This window comes from Otolemur garnettii, unplaced genomic scaffold (assembly GCF_000181295.1).
Source record: "Otolemur garnettii isolate 467f Iridium unplaced genomic scaffold, OtoGar3 scaffold00030, whole genome shotgun sequence".
NCBI classification, from domain to species: domain Eukaryota; kingdom Metazoa; phylum Chordata; class Mammalia; order Primates; family Galagidae; genus Otolemur; species Otolemur garnettii.
The window spans coordinates 18,983,515-19,005,477 of record NW_003852425.1 but is presented as its reverse complement, the minus strand read 5'-3'; the positions used below and the strand labels follow the sequence as shown (position 1 = coordinate 19,005,477).

Genomic DNA, 21,963 nt, shown 5'->3' with positions numbered 1-21,963 from the left:
GCTGAGCCTATATACACCAACTTTCATAAGAAATGTTACTTGGATTCCAGTTTGATTTACAAAAATATCATCTTCATCTTGGGCACCTGCTGGGGAGCATGAAGCATGGTCTATCCTGGTAGGAGGCCTCTCACATCCACACTTAATTTCTAGTTGTCATGGATAGTTGTGGAGACAATAGAAAATAACCTTATTAAATAGAAGGTAGAAGAATTTCACTATCTGGAAAATCTCACTTTTATGCATTGACTAAAAAATGTTTTTATTTCCCTATGTGGGCTAGATAGAATGTTTATTAAATTGACAAATATGCTAATAAATTTCAGTAGTCTTTCATGCTTGCTTTCCCATGTAATTAAGGTAAAATGTTAAATTTCTATTTTTACTTTTAAAGTAAATTTATATAACTTGTATTAAGTTTTAAATTAATTTGAATTTAGTTTAACTATAATTCCAATGTATTTTTAAGATCCCATCTAGCTATAGACTCTAGCTATGAACAGTTAATCTGACAATTTAGCCAATTAGTAGAAAATTCCTGAGGATATAAATATTATGTTGGTTAATAGTTTATATTCCATCACAGTGGTTTGGTAACCTGGTAACAATGCGTTGGTGGAATGACTTGTGGCTAAATGAAGGTTTTGCTACCTTTATGGAGTATTTTTCATTGGAAAAGATGTTCAAAGAGCTCTCCAGTGTAAGTATGTTGCAAATTGTCAACTCACGTTTGTCATGTATTTTTTTTGACTTTAAGTAATGAAAATGTTTCTAAGAAGGTGTGATAAAATTGACCTTTATTGCTGTTACCAATACCTTTTGAGATTAGACAATGAAAATGATACTTTTATTTATTGATGTATTTTGTTGAAAGATGAAATTATAGAAGTTTATTTTATACTTTTGTGATTATGATGAACATTTTATACTGCTTTGCTATATTTTATTTTTTAACAGATATGGCCCTTCTGCTTGAAGACATTTAGATGAAGTGGAAAAGACAAAATATTTTTATCATGTATATAAAGAAAAAAAACTGAAGACATTTCATAGCAGTGCTATTTATTACATGTGCCACTGTCTGCATTCTATAATAGGGATAATTTGCCCTTTTTAGGTACAAACCGTATTTTGTGCCCTTTTCCAAAGACTTGAAATTATGTTTCATTACAGAGAGGCACCATAGTGTTGTCACTATGTTATTAGACTCTCTGGAGGTATTTCCTATACTTAAGGATATTTGGGCACACCAGGCCATGATATGGCAGGTACTGACAAATAATTCAAATAACAGTTGGGAAAGTATAAAGATCCCTTTCAATCCTGAAATTCTGTGATTTTCCATGAAACTTCCTGTCTGATCCAAGACTAGTTTAAAACATAAATATTCTTAGAACTTTCCATTTGAAATTTCTGTATAGGGCTTTTCAGAACTTTCAAGAAGTAGGAGGAATTAATTTTTAGCTAGAATACGAAGCAAGTTACTTTAAATCTGTGTATGCTGCTTAGTTAAGTGATGAGATACACAGTTTCACCACTTGGTGGTGCCCAGAGTGTTTAAAAACTTCTATACTTCAGGGAATCTCATCACTGAGCTCTCAAAGAATTCTTTCTGTTTAAGAGTTATATTTTACTTAAAGTGAAGCTCAGTTAAGGGAAATGTGTGCTATTTTATTAGAGAACATTGGACTATCTCTGAGAAATCAGCATAAGGACCAGGTTTTGTTCTTTTTTAAAAAAAATTCATGTTTTAAAAATATATGTTAATCTTTTTAGAATATTCATCTTGAATATGCAGAGTTGGTATTTGTTTACTTTAGCAAGAGACTCTAATTCACCCTTTTGTTGTTCTTTAGGAAAGGCTGGTTTTCATTTGGCCAGTTTATAACTGTTTTTAAACTCAAGGAATATATGTGAAAGTCACAGTGTTCCTACATTTTCAAAAGCTTATATTCTGAAGTTTAGTGAAGCTGTTTGTTTTTAATAATGACCTTACATGGTAATTAGTCTAATTCATGTAAATAATTGCTGCACTTACCTTTGCCTCTGATGCTCTTAGTGATACTCTAATTGTTGCTATTTTTTACTAGTATGAAGATTTCTTAGATGCTCGATTTAAAACCATGAAGAAAGATTCCTTGAATTCTTCTCATCCAATATCATCATCTGTTCAATCTTCAGAACAAATTGAAGAAATGTTTGATTCTCTTTCCTATTTTAAGGTATTACTACACACAGAAGAATCTCTTTTGTGTGAGTGAGCTGCATGATTTAGATAAATATTAGTTTCAGGTATCATGTTAAACTTTAAATATTTATTTTCTATTTAAATCTTGGTCTTAGCTTTTGTGGTGAGGTTTTTTTTCCTTTCTCTTTCTGTCCTTTTAAATGTTATGATCAGTGTTCCAGGCAGTTAACCAGATCTTATAGCAGCACATCTGTTAGAGTTGTTTACTCTCCAGATCTGCAGAGAGGACAGGTTCAGGGAAGGCCCCAGGAAGCCTGAGCTGTGTGGCTCGGAGGAGAGATGAGTTCTAAAGTCAGGGTTGCCAAAACCTGTAAGTGGCCAAAACAAGTAAGCAGAAAGATTGTAAGAATTGCAAACTTAATTCCAGAATCATAACATAGACTCTGGCTTTGGGGATGAAGAATAAGCAGAAAATTAGAAACCCTGGTGGGGTCACCATGGGTCAGAGAACAGAAAACTAGGAGGGGTGAATATATCCCTTGCCTCCGTCTTCTGGTTATCAGATTTATAAATCAATAAATTGGATTCCTGACCTATAGAAAGAAGAAAATATATAAAATGTATGAGATACAATCTGTGTTATCAGGAAGCTCAAAGTGTAAGTGACAGGTACTTAAGAAGCAATCAATACACAAACATGCTGAGTAAGTGCTACAGAGAATTTTTGCCTGGGGTGTTGAAGAGAAATGTTTTGGAGAAAAAAGGGAATAGAAGTGAATTATGTAATAAAAATATAGATGAAGAAGAATGGGAAAAGGAGGGTAGGCAGGAACAGAACAATGAGGTCTGCAAAGAACAAGTTAGGCACACTAAAGAATAAGGAGTGTTTGTGTGGAAAGTACAAATTTGACTGAGTGAAGCCTCACATGTGTGGCCCGGGCACAGAAGGCCCTGCGTGCCATATGGAGTCTGTTTTCTCCTGTAAGCAGTGAAAGCTTTAGAAGACTCTTGAACAGAGGAATGACTTGATTAAAGTTGCTACATAGGCTTAGGGGGAGGAGCAAGATGGAGGCTGAGTAACAGCTTACTTGCAACTGGGCACAGTGAGACTGGAGAGAGAAGACTCCAGGCATCTCTGGCTGGTGGAATCTGCCCAGAAACATCCCTTTGGGGACACAGAGAGTCAGTGAGAGAATTCTGGATCCCATGAGGAGGACAAAAGCAATGGAGACCTGGCAAGTGGTTGCATGTGTTTGTTCAGTCTAATCCCACCGGTAGCTGTAAGTACAGCAGCAGTGAGATTGCAAACTGGACAGATCTTACCTATGAGCTGTTTTGGTTTTTTTGGACTTGGCACTTCAGTTGAGCTACCTTGGGAGAAATTGGGCAAGAGTGTGGAGGGCTTTAAGAGTTGTCTACAGCCCCAGACTGAGCTGCTGAGCCTGATGGAGCTAATAGTGTTTGGCTGTGGGCCATGCAGAGCCATTGTGAGAGAACTGCCCTGGCAATCTCTGTCCTCAGAGTCGCAGAGCAAGGATCAGGCAGGAGACCTTGGGCAAGTAATCTAGTGACTGAGCAGCCTAAAGGCAGAGACTGAGACTGAGACTGAGATACCTTATATATAGGGGCATAGAGTGAGACCAGTTTTGTCACACTGGGTAAGTGGACAGCCACTTCAGGAGTGATTCCAGTGACAAGTGCTTTCCTGGAAAGCTTCTGCTTAGCCAAGGTTAGCAGTTTAAAGTGCCCTTTAAGCAGGCTGAGGAGAGATTTAGGCTCTCCACCTTGCGGAGTTTGAGAAATCAGCAGAGGCCTCTAGTCTCCATCACATATAGCTTTATCAGCATTGTAATTAACATCTCACACCCAGAAGATCACCTGTTGCCCAAACAATATTCAGCAAGATATATATACTCTTTGTTTTTGGTTTTGGTTTTTTTTTTTTTAATTTCAACATTTTTCCTCTAGATTTTTCTTTTTTGTTGTTGTTTTTTCTTCATTTTTCTAGTATAAATATAATTTTACATTGTTGCCTTCTTCAACAATTAGAGCTTCATTTTGGCTAGTGTTTCTATCCCTGTGATTCAGTTTTTCTCCCAGTTTTATCCCATAAAGTTTTCTGTTTGCTTGTTTTGGTTTGATTTATAGCATTTTTGTCTTTCCTCTCTTCTCGGTGGAGGTGGGGTACCATGTCTGAACAGGCTAGCAAAGAGCTGCTGACCTCAAGGGAACTACCCAACCTGTAACCCCCAGAGGTTGGGGGTTTTGGGGTCCAAGTACCTGGACAGGAAATTGCTCTTGTCTCCCTCTTTCTGTGCCTCTCTTCTTTTTGTCAGTATTCCCTTTTACTGACACTCTATCCTCTCCCTTTTTTCCCTTCTTTTTCTTCAGTCTTCTCATCCTTCTGGTCCTATACCAAAAGGACTCATCAAAACCCTAGTCCAGAGGCACACTAACTTAAAGAGTAAGAGGAAGTAAAAGGAAAATTAGGGCAAGGAAACAGATAAAAGAAAACACTCATGAGGAAGAATCAGCAGAAAAATCCTAGCAACATGAAAAACTAGTTCAGAGCAACATCTGCAAGGGACCGAGAGGTAGCTACTGCAGAGAATTCTACCTATAAAGAAATGTTAGAAATGACAGAAGGGAATTTAGAATACAGATGATGAAAACAATGAAACAATCGACAAACAATGACAGAAGGGAAGTTAGAATACAGATGATGAAACAGTGAAACAATTATCTGTATTCTAAATTCCCTTCTGTCATTTCTAACATTTCATAAAGACATTTTCATAGAGAAATGTTAGAAATGACGGAAGGGAATTTAGAATACAGATGATGAAAACAATGAAGGAAATGATGGAAATGATGAAAACAATGAATGAAACTGCTGGTAAAGTGGAAAATAACCAAAAGGAAATCCAAAAACAGAATTCAATCAGAGATGAATGATATGAAGAATATAGAAAGGATATAGCAGAGCTGAAGGAACTGAAGCAGTCAATTAGGGAACTTAAAGATGCAATATAAAGTATCAACAACAGATTAGACCATGCAGAAAAAAGAATCTCAGAGGTAGAGGACAAAGCTCTTGAGATAACTCAGATAATTAGAGGCAGAAAAGAAGAGAGAGAAAGCAGATCATTCACTGACAGAATTATGAGACTTTCTGAAGCGTTCAAACATACGAGTTATAGGTATCCCTGAAGGGGAAGAAGAACACCCCGGGGGAATGGAAGCCATACTAGAGAATATTATAAATGAAGATTTCCCAAATATCACCAAAGATTCTGACACACTCCTTTCAAAGGGATATCAGACCCTAGGTCACCTCAACTCTAACCAGGCTTCTCCAAGACATTGTGATGAACCTGTCCAAAGTCAAGACAAAAGAAAAGATTAAAGCTGCCAGGAGTAAGCGCCAGTTGACCTATAGGGGCAAATCCATCAGGGTGACTGCAGACTTCTTTAATGAAACTTTTCTAGCAAGAAGACAATGGTCATCTACCTTTAAACTACTTAAACAGAACAATTTCCAGCCCAGAATTCTATATCCTGCTAAGCTAAACTTTAAAGTTGACGGAGAAATCAAATCATTTACTGATTTACAAACATTGAGGAAATTTGCCACAACAAGACCAGCTCTACAGGAAAAACTTCAGCCTGTTCTACACACTGACCATCACAATGGATCAACAGCAAAGTAAGAACTCAGAAATTAAAGGACAAAACCTAACTTCCCCACTGATGCAGAAGATAAAACTAAGCAATGGACTCTCACAAAATGAGATGAATAGAACACTACCACACTTATCAATTATCTCAGTAAATGTTAATGGCTTGGATTCCCCACTGAAGAGGCATAGATTGGCTGGCTGGATTAAAAAACACAATCCATCCATTTGCTATCTGCAGGAAACACACCTAGTTTCAAAAGACAAAACTCCAAGTTAAGGGTTGGAAGACAATTTTTCAGGCAAATGGAATTCAGAAGAAAAGAAGAGTTGCAATCTTATTTTCAGATACGTGTGGATTTAAAGCAACTAAAGTCAAGAAAGACAAAGACGGTTACTTTATATTGGTCAAGGGAAAAATACAACAAGAAGATGTTTCAATTCTAAATATTTATGCACCCAAGTTAAATGCTCCCAGATTCTTGAAACAGACCTTACAATCTGAGCAATATGATATCCTATAATACCATAATTACAGGGGACTTTAACACTCCTTTTACAGATCTGGACATATCTTCTAAACAGAAATTAAACAAAGATATAAAGGCCTTAAATGAGACCCTAGAACAACTATGCTTGATAGATGCATATAGAACATTCCATCCCAAAGGTAAAGAATACACATTCTTCTCATCACCCCATAGAACATTCTCCAAAATTGGTCATATCCTAGGACACAAAGCAAACCTCAACAGAATCAAAAGAATTAAAATTTTACCTTGTATTTTCTCAGACCACAAGGCACTAGAGGTGGAACTCAACTCCAACAAAAATGTTCAACCCCCCACAAAGGCATGGAAACTAAACAACCTTCTTTTGAATGACAGTTGAGTGCAGGAAGAAATAAAAGAGGAAATCATTAACTTCCTTGAGCATAACAACAATGAAGACACAAGCTACCAAAACCTGTGGGATACTGCAAAAGCAGTTCTGAGAGGAAAATTTATTGCTTTAGATGCCTGCATTCGAAAAACAGAAAGAGAGTGCATCAACAAACACACAAGCCATCTTATGGAATTAGAAAAAGAAGAACAACCTAAGCCTAAACCCAGCAGAAGAAAAGAAAAATAGCCAAAATTAAATCAGAGAGCAATGAAATTGAAAACAAAGAGTCATTCAGGAAATTAATGACACAAAGAGTTGATTTTTTAAAAAAATAAAATACATAGACTTTTGGCCAAACTAACTAGAAATAGAAAAATAAAATCTCTAGTAACTTCAATCAGAAATGATAAAGGGGGAATAAAAACTGATGCCACAGAGGTACGAGAGATCATCTCTGAATATTACTAGAAACTCTATACCCAGAAATTTGACAATATGAAGGTACTGGGTCAATATTTGGAATTAGACCCACTCCCTAGACTTAGCCAGGAATAGAGCTGCTGAACACACAGATTTCAAGCACTGAGATAAAAGAAACAATAAAAAATCTTCCAACAAAAAGATGCCCTGATCCAGATGGCTTAACACCAGAATTCTGTCAAACCTTCAAGGAAGAGCTTATTCCCATACTGCAGAAATTATTCCAAAAAATTGAGGAGGAAGGAATCTTCCCCAACACATTGTACAAAGCACACCATGATACCAAAACTAGGAAAAGACCCAACTAAAAAGGAGAATTTCAGACCAATTTTACCAATGAATATAGAAGCAAAAATTCTCAACAAAATCCTAGCTAATAGATTACAGCTTATCATCAAAAAAGTCATACATCGTGATCAAGTAAGTTTTGTCCTGGGGATGCAAGGTTTAAAATACGCAAGTGGCAATTGCAACAACAACAAAAATAAACAAATGGGGCTTAATTAAACTGAAAAGCTTATGTACAGCTAAGGAGACGACAGCCAAAGCAAATAGACAACCTACACAATGGGAAAGGATATTTGCATATTTTTGAATCAGACAAAAGCTTGGTAACTAGGATCTATAGAGAACGCAAATTAATCCATGTGAAAAAAGCCAACAATCCCATATATCAATGGGCAAGAGACATGAATAGAAACTACTGTCCTTTGAAAGCCCTGCTTGCAAGGTTGGTCTTAGGCTGGCATCTGGGAACTTGGATTTTGGGAAAGCTTCTACCATACCACAATAAGAGTGGCTTACTGTGCCTAAATTGTACCAACAATTTTGTTTGTGCTGGACAACTCCTTTCCTTCAGCAAGTCTAGAATTTTGGTGTGTTTTGGGCAGAAGGTACTTCTATCACTGGCCACCACTAAAACCCTGGAACTGTTAAAAGGTTGTACCTGGTTTCCTCTGGACCTTGCTCTGTGTACTTTTTTACTGGTATTTTTTCCCCTTAACAAACCATGGTGGAGCCTCTGACTGATGCTGAGCCTTTGAGTCCTTGCACAGCCTCATACTGGGGCCATTCGTGGGGACCCCACACAGCTTGAGATATGAGATTGCTTTGTGTGTTCAAGCACCAGCCCCAGTGTGTCTGTAGTGAGCCATGCAGAGGGTTAAGGAGTTGCTGATGTCAGAGGGATTCTAAGGGGTCAGATCATTGTAGGCTTAAGTGGTAAGGAGCTTGATTTTACTCTAAGTGAAATCAAAAGCTTTTTGATCAAGGAAATACCATGGTGTGGCTTACTTTGTAAGCAATCACTCTCATCTTCAATAGTACATAAAGTCAGGCTAAGAAGAAAAAAATTCCATTTCCTATTGAGTGTGAGGTACACATCAGACATCCAGATGATGTCCCAAGCAAGCAGTTGGATATGAGTCTAGAATTTGGAAGCAAAGTCTGGTGAGATAAACTCAGGACTCCGGTAAAAGAAACCTGGGAGTTGAGGAGATCAGCTAGGAAGTAAGTTAGATAGAACAACACGTGTCCAAAGATCAGGTGCCAGGGCACACTTCCCTCAATGGAAGGATGAGAAGGCTCGGAGGAGGCTAGGAGGCCTGGCCAGTGAACAGGGCTTAGGAGCGTCTGGGTTCCAGTGCAGGAAGACCTGTGAGGAGGGATCAGCCAATCTCAGCAAGCACCTCTGTGTGTTGATGAGGGAGTGAGCCCCAGAGTTTGCTTGGATCAGTGGGGAAGTTCAGTAGGGACCTTCCCAGGAACACTTCCAGGGAAGTATGATGGTCAGAAGATGGCTTAAGAAAAAATGGAAAGAAGAAGTGGGGATGGCAGATGCAGACAGCTCTTTTGAGGGGTCTTCCTGCAAAGGAGGAGCAAAAAATAACTTGATGACTGGAGGTTAGTGTGGAGTGAAGGAGGCAGGGAGTCTTTAGTCCTTTAAAATGAGGAATGTTACAGTTTTTGTTTTGTTGATGGCAGTAGCACAGTACAGAGGGAAAGTTGGGAGACAGGCTGGGAGGCAACTGTCAGGAACAAGAGTGAGACTGACTTGTCAGAATGAGTAGTAGCTGGAGTGTGGTATGAAGTACAAGAGCAGTAGACAATTAGTCACCGCACTGGTAATCTTGATGCCTTCACATTGCTGCATTTTTATCAGAAGTGAAATTCTTTAGAAACTACTCAAGGGCCACTGTGCAATAGGCCTTCGAGTTGAGCTTTTCCTTTTTTTCTCAACTAGCATACAGCATGGAAGAGCAAATAAATATGTAACAGTTACAGGAAGAAATATAACTTGCCATTGAAAATAAAGAAATAGGAATTCTATTTTGAGTTAGGAAAGGCTTCTCTGGAAAGGTGGTGGCTATTTTTAGACTGAGGATAATGACGTGCTTGGTGGATGTGGTGTGACCTTCATGGTGGTGGCAGAGTGTGAGTTGTTGGTTGGTATGTGTTTGCTACCCTGTGCCTTTGTTAATTACAAACATTTTGAAGTGACTCTGCAGAAAGAGAGGTCTTGGTTACTTTACAACATAATATGCTAAAATTAGAAGTTAACATACAACCCAGCAAAGAGGCCTTGAAGAGCTCTGCCAGTTGTCTGTCTCCCAGCAGCATGTGCCTATGAACTCACCTGACACTTTAAGCCCTGGGGGTGGAGCTGGGAATGGTGGAGCTAAACAGAAAATTTAGCAGGTTTTCCTATTAAAAATACATTTATAAATACTTACCTTTTTAGCACCAACACTGAAACATTGGGTATACTGGTAGGTCACACAGAATGGCTTACAGTGGAATTAGCATATATTGGAATTACTCCGTTATTTTTCAAATACTTCAAATTGATTTCAGGACAATTTGAACATAGTCCATATCTAGTTATTTGGGACTAAATAGCAAACAGTGTATCATAACTAAGTTCTATATATGAAAGTATGTGTTTAGAATGATATTTTGAATTTTTTTTAATTTTATTTTAAGTCAAATACACATAGATCACGAATACATTCATGCACATATGGGGTACAATGTGCTGATTTTTTTTATACAGTCTAACGTAGTTACATTAAACCAATCAACCTAGCTTTCACCTCATTTACTTTATTATGCCAAAACATCTATGTTCTACGTTTGACAATTTGACTTGTACCCTTGTCATATGTTCCATAGGTGTGATCCTGCCTTTTACCCTCCCTCTGTCAAACCTCGCCCCTCCCCTCCCTTCCCTCTCCACTTCTCTCCATCCTGGGCTATAGTTGTGTTCTATCTTTTATAAGAAAGTGTGAGTAAATATAAGATAGTTTCATAGAAGTACTGAGTACATTGGATACTTTTTCCTCCATTCTTGAGACATTTTACTCAGGAGAATATGTTCCAGATCCCTCCATGTAAACATGAAAGAGATAAAGGCTTCATCTTTTTTAAGGCTGCATGGTATTCCATGTTATACATATACCACAATTTATTAATCTATTCATGGGTCGAGGGGCACTTGGGTTTCTTCCATGACTTGGCTATTACAAATTGAGCTGCAATAAATAATCTGGTGTAAATATCTTTTTTGCTAAGTGATTCTTGGTCTTTTGGATATACTCCAAGTAGAGGAATTGCAGGATCCAACAGCAGGTCAATTTTTAGTTCCCTGAGTGTTCTCATGGTGGATGGGATGGATATTTTGAATACTCAGTTCTGTGCCCCACAGCAGTATTCTGTTATTTTATTCCTTTTTTCTCACTTGTTTTGAATAGGGAGCTTCTCTGTTGTTGATGCTGAAAAGTTACCTTAGTGAAGATGTTTTTCAACATGCCATTGTCCTTTACCTGCATAACCACAGCTATGGGTCTATTGAGAGTGATGACCTGTGGGATAGCTTCAATGAGGTGAGTGACCAGGGAGACTTACTCAGTTCCTACAGAAAGAAGAGAGCAGTGCTTCTGTTTATGTTTTTATCATCTGTGTAAATAAGTTTATGGTACGTTGGAACTTAATATATAAATATTTCTGATGGAACACTGACTTTCATGTTAAGAAATGGGAGTACTGTTCTTTTTTGTTCAAAAACATGTGTGGCCTTGGGTGGCCATCTTTATTCTGTACCTTAATCTTCATTCTTGCTTTGTAGGAAAGTTTCCTTCTCTGTACTGATAAATATCACTGTATTTTCATTATTTGATTTTTTTTTAAAAAACTTCCTATTTCTATCTTTGTCCAGTGTTTTTCCTCCCATTGATGATTCTGCCCTCTGCTTTGTGAATCTCTTGTGCACTGTGGCTGTCTCCTCTAGACTAAGTGGCATCTCACAGGCCAACTCTGGGAGCTGCGTATGGCCCTTGGGTCATCCTGCTATCAGGGTTTTGTCGTACCTGCAGAGGTCCTGACGAGCATCGCGGTTAGTTAGAAGTCACTGTTGACAGCAGTACACTAACCCAGACAGCCTCACACGTATATGCTGACTGCTTGACCCTTACTGAGCATCTGTGTTTGATACCCTGACCTAGATGGATAGTTCTGCATTGATTTGGAAAATCGGTGGAAGTTCTGGCCATCTTCCCCAGAAAAACCACACGTGTGTGAAATGTCACATGCAGTTTCAAAGTCCTACTCACATAGGGTTAAGAAGCCCTGCTCTGGGTCTGGGTGATCTGATCTTCTTGCTTCCCAACTTGACTGAGTCCTGGTGTTTTCTGGCTGTTAACCATTTGCTCAGAAGATACACTTTCCCTGCTCTTTGAGTTCTCCATGAGAGAAGGGGTTAGTCCTTATTATTCAACATTTGCTTCTAGGCCACTGTGTTTTCTCTGATCATGTAGCATCATTTCATTTGGAGGCTGTTATTTACTTAGTCCTCATTCTCTTACCTCTTGACATTTAGCACACATTTCTGCATTCCTCACTGCACTTTGTACCACAGTGTTTTCCTGTCCCACCCTGGTCCCGCATGTCACCCTCAGGTCTCCCAGCATCCACATCAAGTTGTGCACCTGCTCCTGTGAGCACCTTCTGTAGGCCCAGATGTACTCTGCTTCGGGCAAGCCTATTTTCTTTCCAGCCTCTGGTTCAGAAATAAGTAGGTCAGAGTCATGAGCAGTATACAATGAACATCACAGTTAATTTGGTTAGATTTTGTCCATTCTTTTAAATAAACAGGCATCTGGTGACTGAAGTGAGGCTGCCATAGTGGAGCGATATTATCAGTTTAGGTACATGGTGACCTAGTTACTTGCAATTCAAATCCATATGTAATCTAGAAAAATAATTTGGATCATAAGTTCAACCTACATGCTTTAAAGAAACAGCTGTTCAAAAACTGCTTCTCAATAATTGATCCCAGATGTCTTGGGCTGTTGGCATTGGAGGGTCTGTGCACCTCTGGCATGGATTCCAGATTTTGTAGATAAGTTGACGTATTTTCTGAGAAAGAAGACCTGTGACCATTAAAAAAGTGTAACACTGTTTTCTAGGAATACTTAAGGTCAAGGCAGCTGATCTGCTTACATTTCACTCACTGAGGCTGTTGCCCCCAGGTGTCCCCCCTGGAGTCCCCACTGTGCTGGGCCTTAGAGCCTATTGTTTGTGAGGGTGAAGGCAGGAGAGAGAAAGAGCCGGACACCAGGACTAGCAGGATGGAGTCCCTCACCTTCCGCTTCTAGACCAGACATCATGGTTCACATCTTCTGAGGGTAGTGCAATGAGTCAGAAGAAAGGTTATGCTTTCTCAAATATTTTAATCTGAATGAATTTGGGGACTTTAATCTTAAGGAACTCTGTATGTTAACACTGCTGCTCCCAACATGACACCTTTCTCACTCCCTCATCGGCACTTAATTCCGTCCCAAGTTACTTCCTGTCAGCAGATGCTCATTTACTCATTTGCCTAGATTAGAAGTATAAATTCAAGATTCATGCTTTGTGTGTTTTTGTTTTTCTTGAGACAAGGTCTCACTTTGTTGCCTGGCTGGAAAGCATTGGCATCACAGCTCATGGCAGCCTCCTGTTCCTGGGCTCAGGTGATTTCTCCTCAGTTCCCCCTAGTACAGGGATTGCAGGTGTGAGCCACCACGCTCCATGTTAATATTAAACATGGTTGTCATAGAACAGGCGTCCTCAAACTATGGCCAGCGGGCCACATGAAGCCTGCCTAGGACATTTATCTGGCCCACCAGGTGTTTTTGCCGCCACTGCCTATCCTGCTTAGCAGCCGACTCATCCTGGGGCCCACAGTCCAGCCCTCTAACGGTCTGAGGGACAGTGAACTGGCCCTCTGTTTAAAAAGTTTGAGGACCCCTGTCATAGAATGTGGTAGGGAAAGTAGAAGGGCTACATACAAATTAAACTGTCAAATTTTTGTGACCAAGTTTGTTTCCAAGCAATAATAATTTATTCCTTTTTTGTAGGTCACAAACAAAACCCTAGATGTAAAGAAAATGATGAAAACCTGGACTCTCCAGAAAGGATTTCCTTTAGTAACTGTTCAAAAAAAAGGAAAGGAACTTTTTATACAACAAGAAAGATTTTTTTTAAATATGAAGCCTGAAATTCAGCCTTCAGATGGAAGGTACACACCCTTTCCTCTTATGCTCTTTTACATACTTGTGTTGAAGTATTTTTAAATGTTTTTCAATGATAAATTCTTATGAAAGGTAATAAGATTACCCCTTTTTGAGAATAGCTTGAAAAATTTAACCTTTCTGCCCTCCTTAACCTCTCCCACCAAAGACCCAGAAAATCACATGTAACTATCTGGAATAATGAAAAGATTAGCAATTTTCCGATATTTTCTTTTCACAGCTACCTGTGGCATATTCCACTATCCTATGTTACTGAGGGAAGAAATTATTCAAAACATCGATCGGTATCATTACTGGACAAGAGATCAGGTTTGACTATAATTAACACCTTTCTGATAAGAAATTAGGTAATATTAAAAATCTGACCAAAGAGCAGATAGGAGGTCACAGGATAGTATGTGTCATGAGTCCCACCCCGGATGCAAGTATGGTCCTGCAATTCCACTCATCCTGCACAACATCAGCCTTTATTCACGTAAAATAATGTGCAGGTAGTAGAATAACAAATATCTGTGTTTTTATATTCTAGTTAAGTATTTTATGTGACCAAATGAGAAGTAATAGTGTAGAGCAATTTCTTAAAGTGTCCTCTGCTGTCTGAATGTGATAACAGTCGCCCTTAGTGATGCTCATGCAATAAGAAAGGGTGGTTTGTGACCTAAACTTGGACTGAATAGTCACTGTGGTATGCCCTTCAGACGTAATACGTATTTTTTGGTAATGAGAAAATAGACCAGACACACTCTGACAACAGACAGGAGGGAATGATAAAATGTGAAGGTGGCACGTGCTAACTGCCAGGTGTCTACAAAAAGCTGAAATGTGGTTTCTGACCATATGGTAGATCCCTGTGAAGGCCACAGCACATGTCCTCTGAATGTAAACCCTGAAAAAATAAAAGGCTCTTGGGTTCTGTAGGAACCGTTATTGATGCTTCATTGTAGATCAGTGACAAATGGAAAGTTTCTGTTTGAATCTGGATCTGAATTTAAGCCTATGTTCTTGAGAGGTGAGTATAGTTTAGAGCCAGGAGAACGGATTTTGTAGCCAGATTGTTTAAGTCCTCATCTCTGCCACTGACCACTTGTATGGTTTTAGATGAGTTATGTCATCTCTCCCAGCTTCCTTCCCTCAGCTATAGAGAGGAAAGTGATGATACTTACTCTGTGGGGTTGTGTGAAGTTAATTGGGTTTTTCTATGGCACACCCACAGCAATGTGTTATGTACCAAATAAACATCAACTATCATTGTTAATGTTGTCACTGAAAAAAATCTTTAAACATAATATAACTATTTCATAAAATCTGGAAAGTAGAGAACAGATTTTTGTTACCCTGTCATGATTATTATTTTCTAGTCATTTTTAATAATTTTTTTACTTAGTTGAAATCATTGTATACATGTTTTTTTTGTATCTTGCCTTTTTTCTTTTTGAGAAATTTTTTATTCATTTGTTCATTTATTTATTAATTTTAGAGCTGGGTTCTTACTGTTTGGCTGGCCTCAAACTCCTGAGTAGCTGGGATTACAAGCGTGTACCAGTATGCCCGGCTCTTGCCATATTTTTTTTAAGTTAACATATACAGTAACTTAGTAAGTTCTTAGTAAAGAACTTACTACTACAGTAACTTAGTAAAGAATTACTACAGTAACTTAGTAGTTCTTAGTAAAGAACAAAGTAAAAAATTTACTGTAGTGTACCTGGTTCGGTCGGGAACTGCAGCTGGGCCCCACGTGATGCTGCACCTGCCACTGCCTCTCCACAGTGTAATGCAGCTGTTGGTGTAATTCCTGCAGTTCAGGGTCTGAGAGTCCACACTGGAAACATCCCATCCTTACCAAAAGTGTTTGACCCTGAAGACAGTTGAGTCTTCTTGGCTTCTAATGCTCCCAGTGAGAAGAACTATTATTTTGATAGCATTTTCAATTTTTCTACCCTGAAAAGAAATGTGGCCAAGAGGGTGACTTCAGGCCTATTTTATGCCGTGTGACTTAGTGCAGTGTTATCCTGATGCTATCTGTTTTGTTATGTCTACAGTGTACTTTCATGTGTCATCAGGATTTAGTCCCTTAGTTCAGTCCTATGTGGGATTTATATTTAGTCAATATCATTGTTACTTTTCCCCTGTACATGGACAAGAGTTTTGAACAATTAATATTTGTTGTGCGTAGGAAAAGCTGGAGGGGGCCATTTTCCTGGGCAATTATTGAGGAAACTATACTAAAAAAATTTCCCTCTTTCTACCCCCACAATCCTCATCTTAATTTAAACCTAATATCTTTAACTATAGGAGGGTTTTGTATTAAATCTAACTTGAAACGTTTGTTTCTGAAAGGATATCACTGTACCAGAAAGTGGGGAGGAAGGCAGGTGGGAAGAAAGGAGGAGGAAGGGAATATAGTAATTAAAATATTTACCATGTGCCATTCTCTGCCCTTGCCTTTTCTCCCCAATCAAATAAAGGAGGAAGAAAGGGGGTCCTGGAGAGGGGATCTTGTGAATGGGGTATGAGGTTCACCTGCCTGTACCCTGTACTCTGTTTCAATACTTTAAAGCTTTTTTGTAAAATAGTAGTTTGTTATTATTGCTAATTGACAAATGTTTTTAAAAATTCACTATCAGATCACTTCATCTGGGCTTTTGGTACTTTAGATTGGAGTTGCTCATTCTTTTTCACTGTACAATGGGCTGTGAAAATTGAACCATTAATCTGTTAATGATTATAATAAATTAAGAACATGTGCAGATAGCCTCATCCACATTTGAACTTCAGGATGTAGTTGTTTCCCTTGTGTGTAAAGCTATCATTTTTTGATACCTGTGGTTTTAAAGTCCTTTGATGTTCAAGAGAACTGACAGGGACTACCATGAGTCTTCTGTGCAGATGGCTGCCCTGCTTCAGTCCTATCATCCTGATGACAGTGAGGATTTCATGTGGGCTCCCAGCTGCATCCCCCCTCTCTACCACCCAGACCTGGCTGGCTTCTCAACTTGGCGACTTGCTCATCCGCCTGGACACCATGTGTCTGTGTCCCCACAGCCACCCATCCAGCAGTTGCCACACTGGTTGTCCTTGGCTCCTCTGGGGCTGAGGGGGGCATGGGGCCTGCAGTCCTCCTTCACAAGGTTCTTTCTTGGTGAAACCTCTGTAGGAGGTTACATTTGGTGACCTGAAGAGTGACAAAGCAGATTTTATTAGTCACAGACTTGTTAAAGTGGCTCCCACTCGGAGCAGCTGCTATTGCTTTTGAGAGTGTCCCTGATGCCGCTCACTAGCCTGGAGGGGGGACACGCCCTATGCAGTTAGTCTTCCCCAAAGAACAGAAATAAGCATGTAATTTTTAATGGAAAAGAATTATTAGCTTATATGTCCTACTTAGACATGAGCAGAATGTCATTTTATTTTATTTTGTCATATACAGTATCCGTAGAATTGGAGTAACAAAGATATTAAGAGAATTTGATGAATTTAAATAATCCATGCTTTTGAGATTGACAAAATTGTAAGGCTTCAGGTACTAACATATAACCCTTAGGTTTAAAACATTTTTATAAAGCATTTTATATATAAAAACTTTACTACATAATTATTATGATAGTGAACATTTTAAAACAACTCAAATATTTCAGAATAGGAGATTGGGATCTGATAGGTGAAAATGATAAAACAAACTATATATATATCTGCTATATAAAATATTTAATCAACTAAAACATGTTTAAGAAAAGCTTGCAGGAATCATATTATAAAATGCTGGCATTGTCTAAGTTTAGATTATTTTCTTTGCTCTTTTTGTTATAATTTTAGAAATTTAAAAAACATTCATTACTTTAAATGGAGGGAAAAACAAATATTTACAAATTTTATTGGATGTGATTTTAAACTTTTTTATGATACAGTGATTGCTCATTCACTGGTTCAATAAGTATTTTTTGAGCACCTGCTAGGGGCATTGTTCTAGGGGCAATAAACAAACAGTATTCATGGCAGTAAGCAAAAATTCATAGAGCTTATGTTCTAATAAATAGTAAGCCTCAGACACTTAGAAGCATGGCCCTGTTACATTAAATCTACATCCTTGTCATCAACTTTATCAAAGTACATTTCTTGATTAGTAATTTGAGAATTTCGAAAATTTATATATATGTTTTATAGTCAGATAGCTCTTCATTATTCATACATTAGTTTAAATAATTCCACAGCCATTTCTAACAGTGCCCTCATCATTTATATGTGTAATAACAGGGACCTGAAAAGTGCTTATCACTTTTCTGTTATTTTAGTTCACTTGCTTCTTATTTGTTCCTAATGAAACTGTAAGCCTTCCCTGATGTTTATTTTGCTGACTTTGAATTGTGTGACTTTTCCAAATGACTTTGTTTGTTGTTCATTCACTAACATTACAGTGAAGCTGACTGAGCTGGCACATGCTGTCCGTGGTCCTGCTGCCATGTTCCCAATGCCCTGCCCTGCATGCTGTCTCCCTATCTCCCTCTCTCCTGCCCTCTCCAGCCATGATGAGCTTGGGGTGGGCAGTCAGTCCAGTGTGTGGGTGCCATGCACACTCTCTCTGGGCCTTGAGCACTTGGTCTTGGCTCTATATTCCTCACTTGGCTAACACCTGTATATTCTGAGGTCTCTTAGAAGAAAGACAACTTAGTGGTTCCAGTGACTCTTGAGGCTGAGGCAGTAAGATGACTTGAACCCAGGAGTTAGAGTCAGCCTAGGAAATATACCAAGACCTCCATCTCTTCTAAAAACAGCAATGAAAATAAAAAGAGAAAGAAATGACAACTTGGATGTCATTTCTGTTTTTTTTACAGAGTCTCACTCTGTCACCCTGGGTAGAGTGCAGTGACATCCTTGTAGCTCACTGCAACCTCAAATTCCTGGGTTCAAGTGATCCTCCTGCCAGCCTCCAGAGTGCTAGGATTACAGGTGGGAACCACCATGCCTAAATGTCATATTTTTCAGGAAGCCTCTCCTGATCTTCCCTTGGGAAATGAAGCATTTCTTCTGTGTGTTTCTGTTGAATGCTGTATTTTCTTTTCTGTCATTAGCTCTTAATGATACATATTTTCTGCTTTGTTCATGGTTCAGTTTCCAGCATCAAGCCTAGAGCCAACCATGCACAGTAAATAAATAATTATTAAGTGACCGTGGTGACACTAGCACAATAACTGCACTGGGAGGCAAATAACCCATCTTAACTTTGAATCAAACCACTCATCTCATTTTTTTGCTTACTGTCTTCTTTCTTATCTGTCCTGTTTTGGTCTCTGTCAGGCATCATCAACCTTACAGAGGACGTGCAGTGGGTCAAAGTCAATGCAGACATGAATGGCTACTACCTTGTGCATTATGCCAGTGATGACTGGGAGTCACTAATTACACAGCTGAGAGTGAACCCTTATGTTCTGAGTGACAAGGACCGAGCCAACCTCATCAACAACATCTTTGAACTTGCAGGGTAGGGTATACTTGGCTCAGCTTTGTTTTGTTTTGCTTTTAAAAGTCTGTTGAGGTGAAGAACATTTATGAAAAACAGTTTGAAAGACATGTTGGTGCCATTCATTTTGGAGGATCAGGAAAATATAAGACATGCTCTTTGCCTCCAGGGACTTCATAACCTATGCAGAAACATTAGTTACAAATATACTGAACAATTAAGCAACGTAAGACAAGATATTTAATAATAATTTGGGACTAGATACCAAAAAAACAGGATACATATTTTCCTGAATAAATTGATAAAGGAGTTTTTATAAAGGGTTTGCTCTTATTTCACAAGAGAATTCTTTACAAGCGGCACCTGGTGTCAGCATGAGGTTTTTATGTTGACCTGTTGGTTGTGAGGTCATGTCACTGGCTGGAGCTTCCTTGTCAGTGTGCCACTTGGCATTTAACCACCTCACTCACATCTTCTGCAATGCCAAAGTCGAGAATAACGGGGACCTCATGTAAAGATAGAATATTACCAATTTGGATCAATAGTGAACTTAGAAATGCAAGGAAGACTCAAGCATATTCTGTCTGACTTTGTTGAATCCATTTGGTTAATTTTTTATGACCTTCTTATATCATCTCAGCCATCACTGCTATTATTTTTATAAATGATTAATTTAAATATACTCTATATAAATTCTCTTTGCCTTAACAAGTTTGACAAATTCTCATACAACCAACAATTTTTTTTTCTGATCCAGATATCTCTATGCTATACCCTTCCCCCAGTAAATATGAGTAATTAACAAATAAATAAAATTAGTATTTTTACCTTTTCTCACCCAAGACACTGTAATACTTTAGCTAAGTCAGTGGCAATTTAGAGAAAAACATAAGGCATAAAAATGAGCTTTGTTGAGGTTTAGCTTTGTCTTGAAATTCATCTTTAACCTTGGGCCACATATACTTAATCAAATACAAGATTTAGTCTAACTTTACAGAATGCTACTCTAAGCTTAAATTTTTGGTCTTCCAGAGTTACCATCCAGCTGTAAAATCTCACTCTGGGCACTTCTCTGCATATTCACCCTTCCATTCTTTTATCCATTAGCCTAGGCAGAGTGTCTCTCCAGAGGGCTTTTGATTTGATCGATTATCTTCAAAGTGAAAATGATACTGCACCCATCACTGAAGCCCTCTTCCAGACAGGCCTCATCTTTGACCTCCTTGAAAAGCTGGGCCGCATGGATCTGGCCTCAAGGCTGGTGGTAAGGCTGCTGTGCTGCTAGCCCTGCACGTTGCTGCCCGTGGCACCCCGCCCCGTGTGTGGGCTTCCCACAGCAGGTGATATAGTGGGTAATATCTGTGCTCCCCCTTTTTTCTTCATTGAAAAAATTTTGGGGAAAAGAGATCTAACTGTCCTAATTTTTTTGATTGCCCTATTATTACTAATCTATTATAATCCATTTTGTTTCTCTAGATGAGAGTATTTAAATTGCTTCAAAACCAAATCCAACAACAGACATGGACTGACGAGGGTCCCCCCTCTGTGCGGGAGCTGCGGTCAGCTTTGCTGGAATTCGCCTGTGCCCACAGCCTGGCAGGCTGTTGCACCACTGCCACGCAGCTGTTTGATGCCTGGGTGGCCTCCAATGGCACTCAGAGGTGAGCTACCCTCCTCCTCCTCACCTATCACCTGTACCAAATCCAGGGCCTGCTACTCCTTGGCCACCTATGTTACAAGGCTGAATGTGAATGTGGATGGACTCTGGGTGTCTGTTCTTACACAGAATTGTGGTAAAATATAGATAACATAAAATTCACCACCTTAAACCTTCTTTAGTGTACAGTTCAGTAGTGTTAAGTACATTCACACTGTTGTGCATGAACAGTCTCAAGAACCTTTTCATCGGCTTGGCGCCTGTGGCTCAAGCGGCTAAGGTGCCAGCCACATACACCTAAGGTGGCGGGTTCGAATCCCCAGCCCGGGCCCGCCAAACAACAATGATGGCTGCAACCAAAAAATGGCCAGGTGTTGTGGCAGGTACCTGTAGTCCCAGCTACTTGGGAGGCTGAGGCAGGAGACTCGCTTCAGCCCAGGAGTTGGAGGTTGCTGTGAGCGTGATGCCATGGCACTCTACCCAGGGGGACAGCTTGAGGCTCCATCTCAAAAAAAAAAAAAAAAAAAGAACCTTTTCATCTAGCAAAATTGAAACTCTGTACCCGTTAAACAACCTCCCATCTCCTCTTTCCTCCAATCCCTAGCAGCCACTATTACTATTTTCTGTTTTTTTGTATTTAACTAACCAGATACCTTATGTAAGTGAAATTATATATTTGTCTCTTTGTGACTGTTTTATTTCACTTAGCATAATATCTTCAGAGTTCATCCATACAGTGGCATGTGTCAGAATGTCCTTCCTTTTGAAGGCTGAATAATATTCCGTGGTTTGTATGTACTACATTTTATTTACTTATTTATTCATGGGAAGGCCTTTGAGTTGCTTCCACCTTTTGGCTATTGTAAATGATGCTCCCGTGAATGTGGGTGTGCAGGCATCTCTCAGGGACCCTGCTTTCTTTTGTATATATACCTAGAAGTGGTATTGCTAGATCACATGGCAATTTTATTTTTAATTTTTTGAGGAACGCCCTTATTATTTTCCATAATGTCTATACCATTTTACATTCCCACCAACAGTGCACAAACACTCCA

At 39.0% G+C, this 21,963-nt stretch overlaps 1 protein-coding gene across 2 annotated transcripts in view; it reads left to right on the top strand.

Moving 5' to 3' along the window:
• The window catches only part of LNPEP (leucyl and cystinyl aminopeptidase), an 86,579-nt gene that overhangs the window by 55,152 nt on the left and 9,464 nt on the right, over positions 1-21,963 (top strand). For both annotated transcript variants that reach the window (XR_002773196.1, XM_003788938.3), the window contains exons 7-14: positions 587-700; positions 2,091-2,222; positions 10,980-11,111; positions 13,626-13,786; positions 14,020-14,108; positions 19,089-19,272; positions 20,359-20,515; positions 20,728-20,912. Coding sequence is in view for 1 of the 2 variants with exons in the window: in XM_003788938.3 (XP_003788986.2) it covers positions 587-700; positions 2,091-2,222; positions 10,980-11,111; positions 13,626-13,786; positions 14,020-14,108; positions 19,089-19,272; positions 20,359-20,515; positions 20,728-20,912 (1,154 nt within the window). In the remaining variant the exon portion in view is untranslated. The remainder of the gene's footprint in view (positions 1-586; positions 701-2,090; positions 2,223-10,979; positions 11,112-13,625; positions 13,787-14,019; positions 14,109-19,088; positions 19,273-20,358; positions 20,516-20,727; positions 20,913-21,963) is intronic.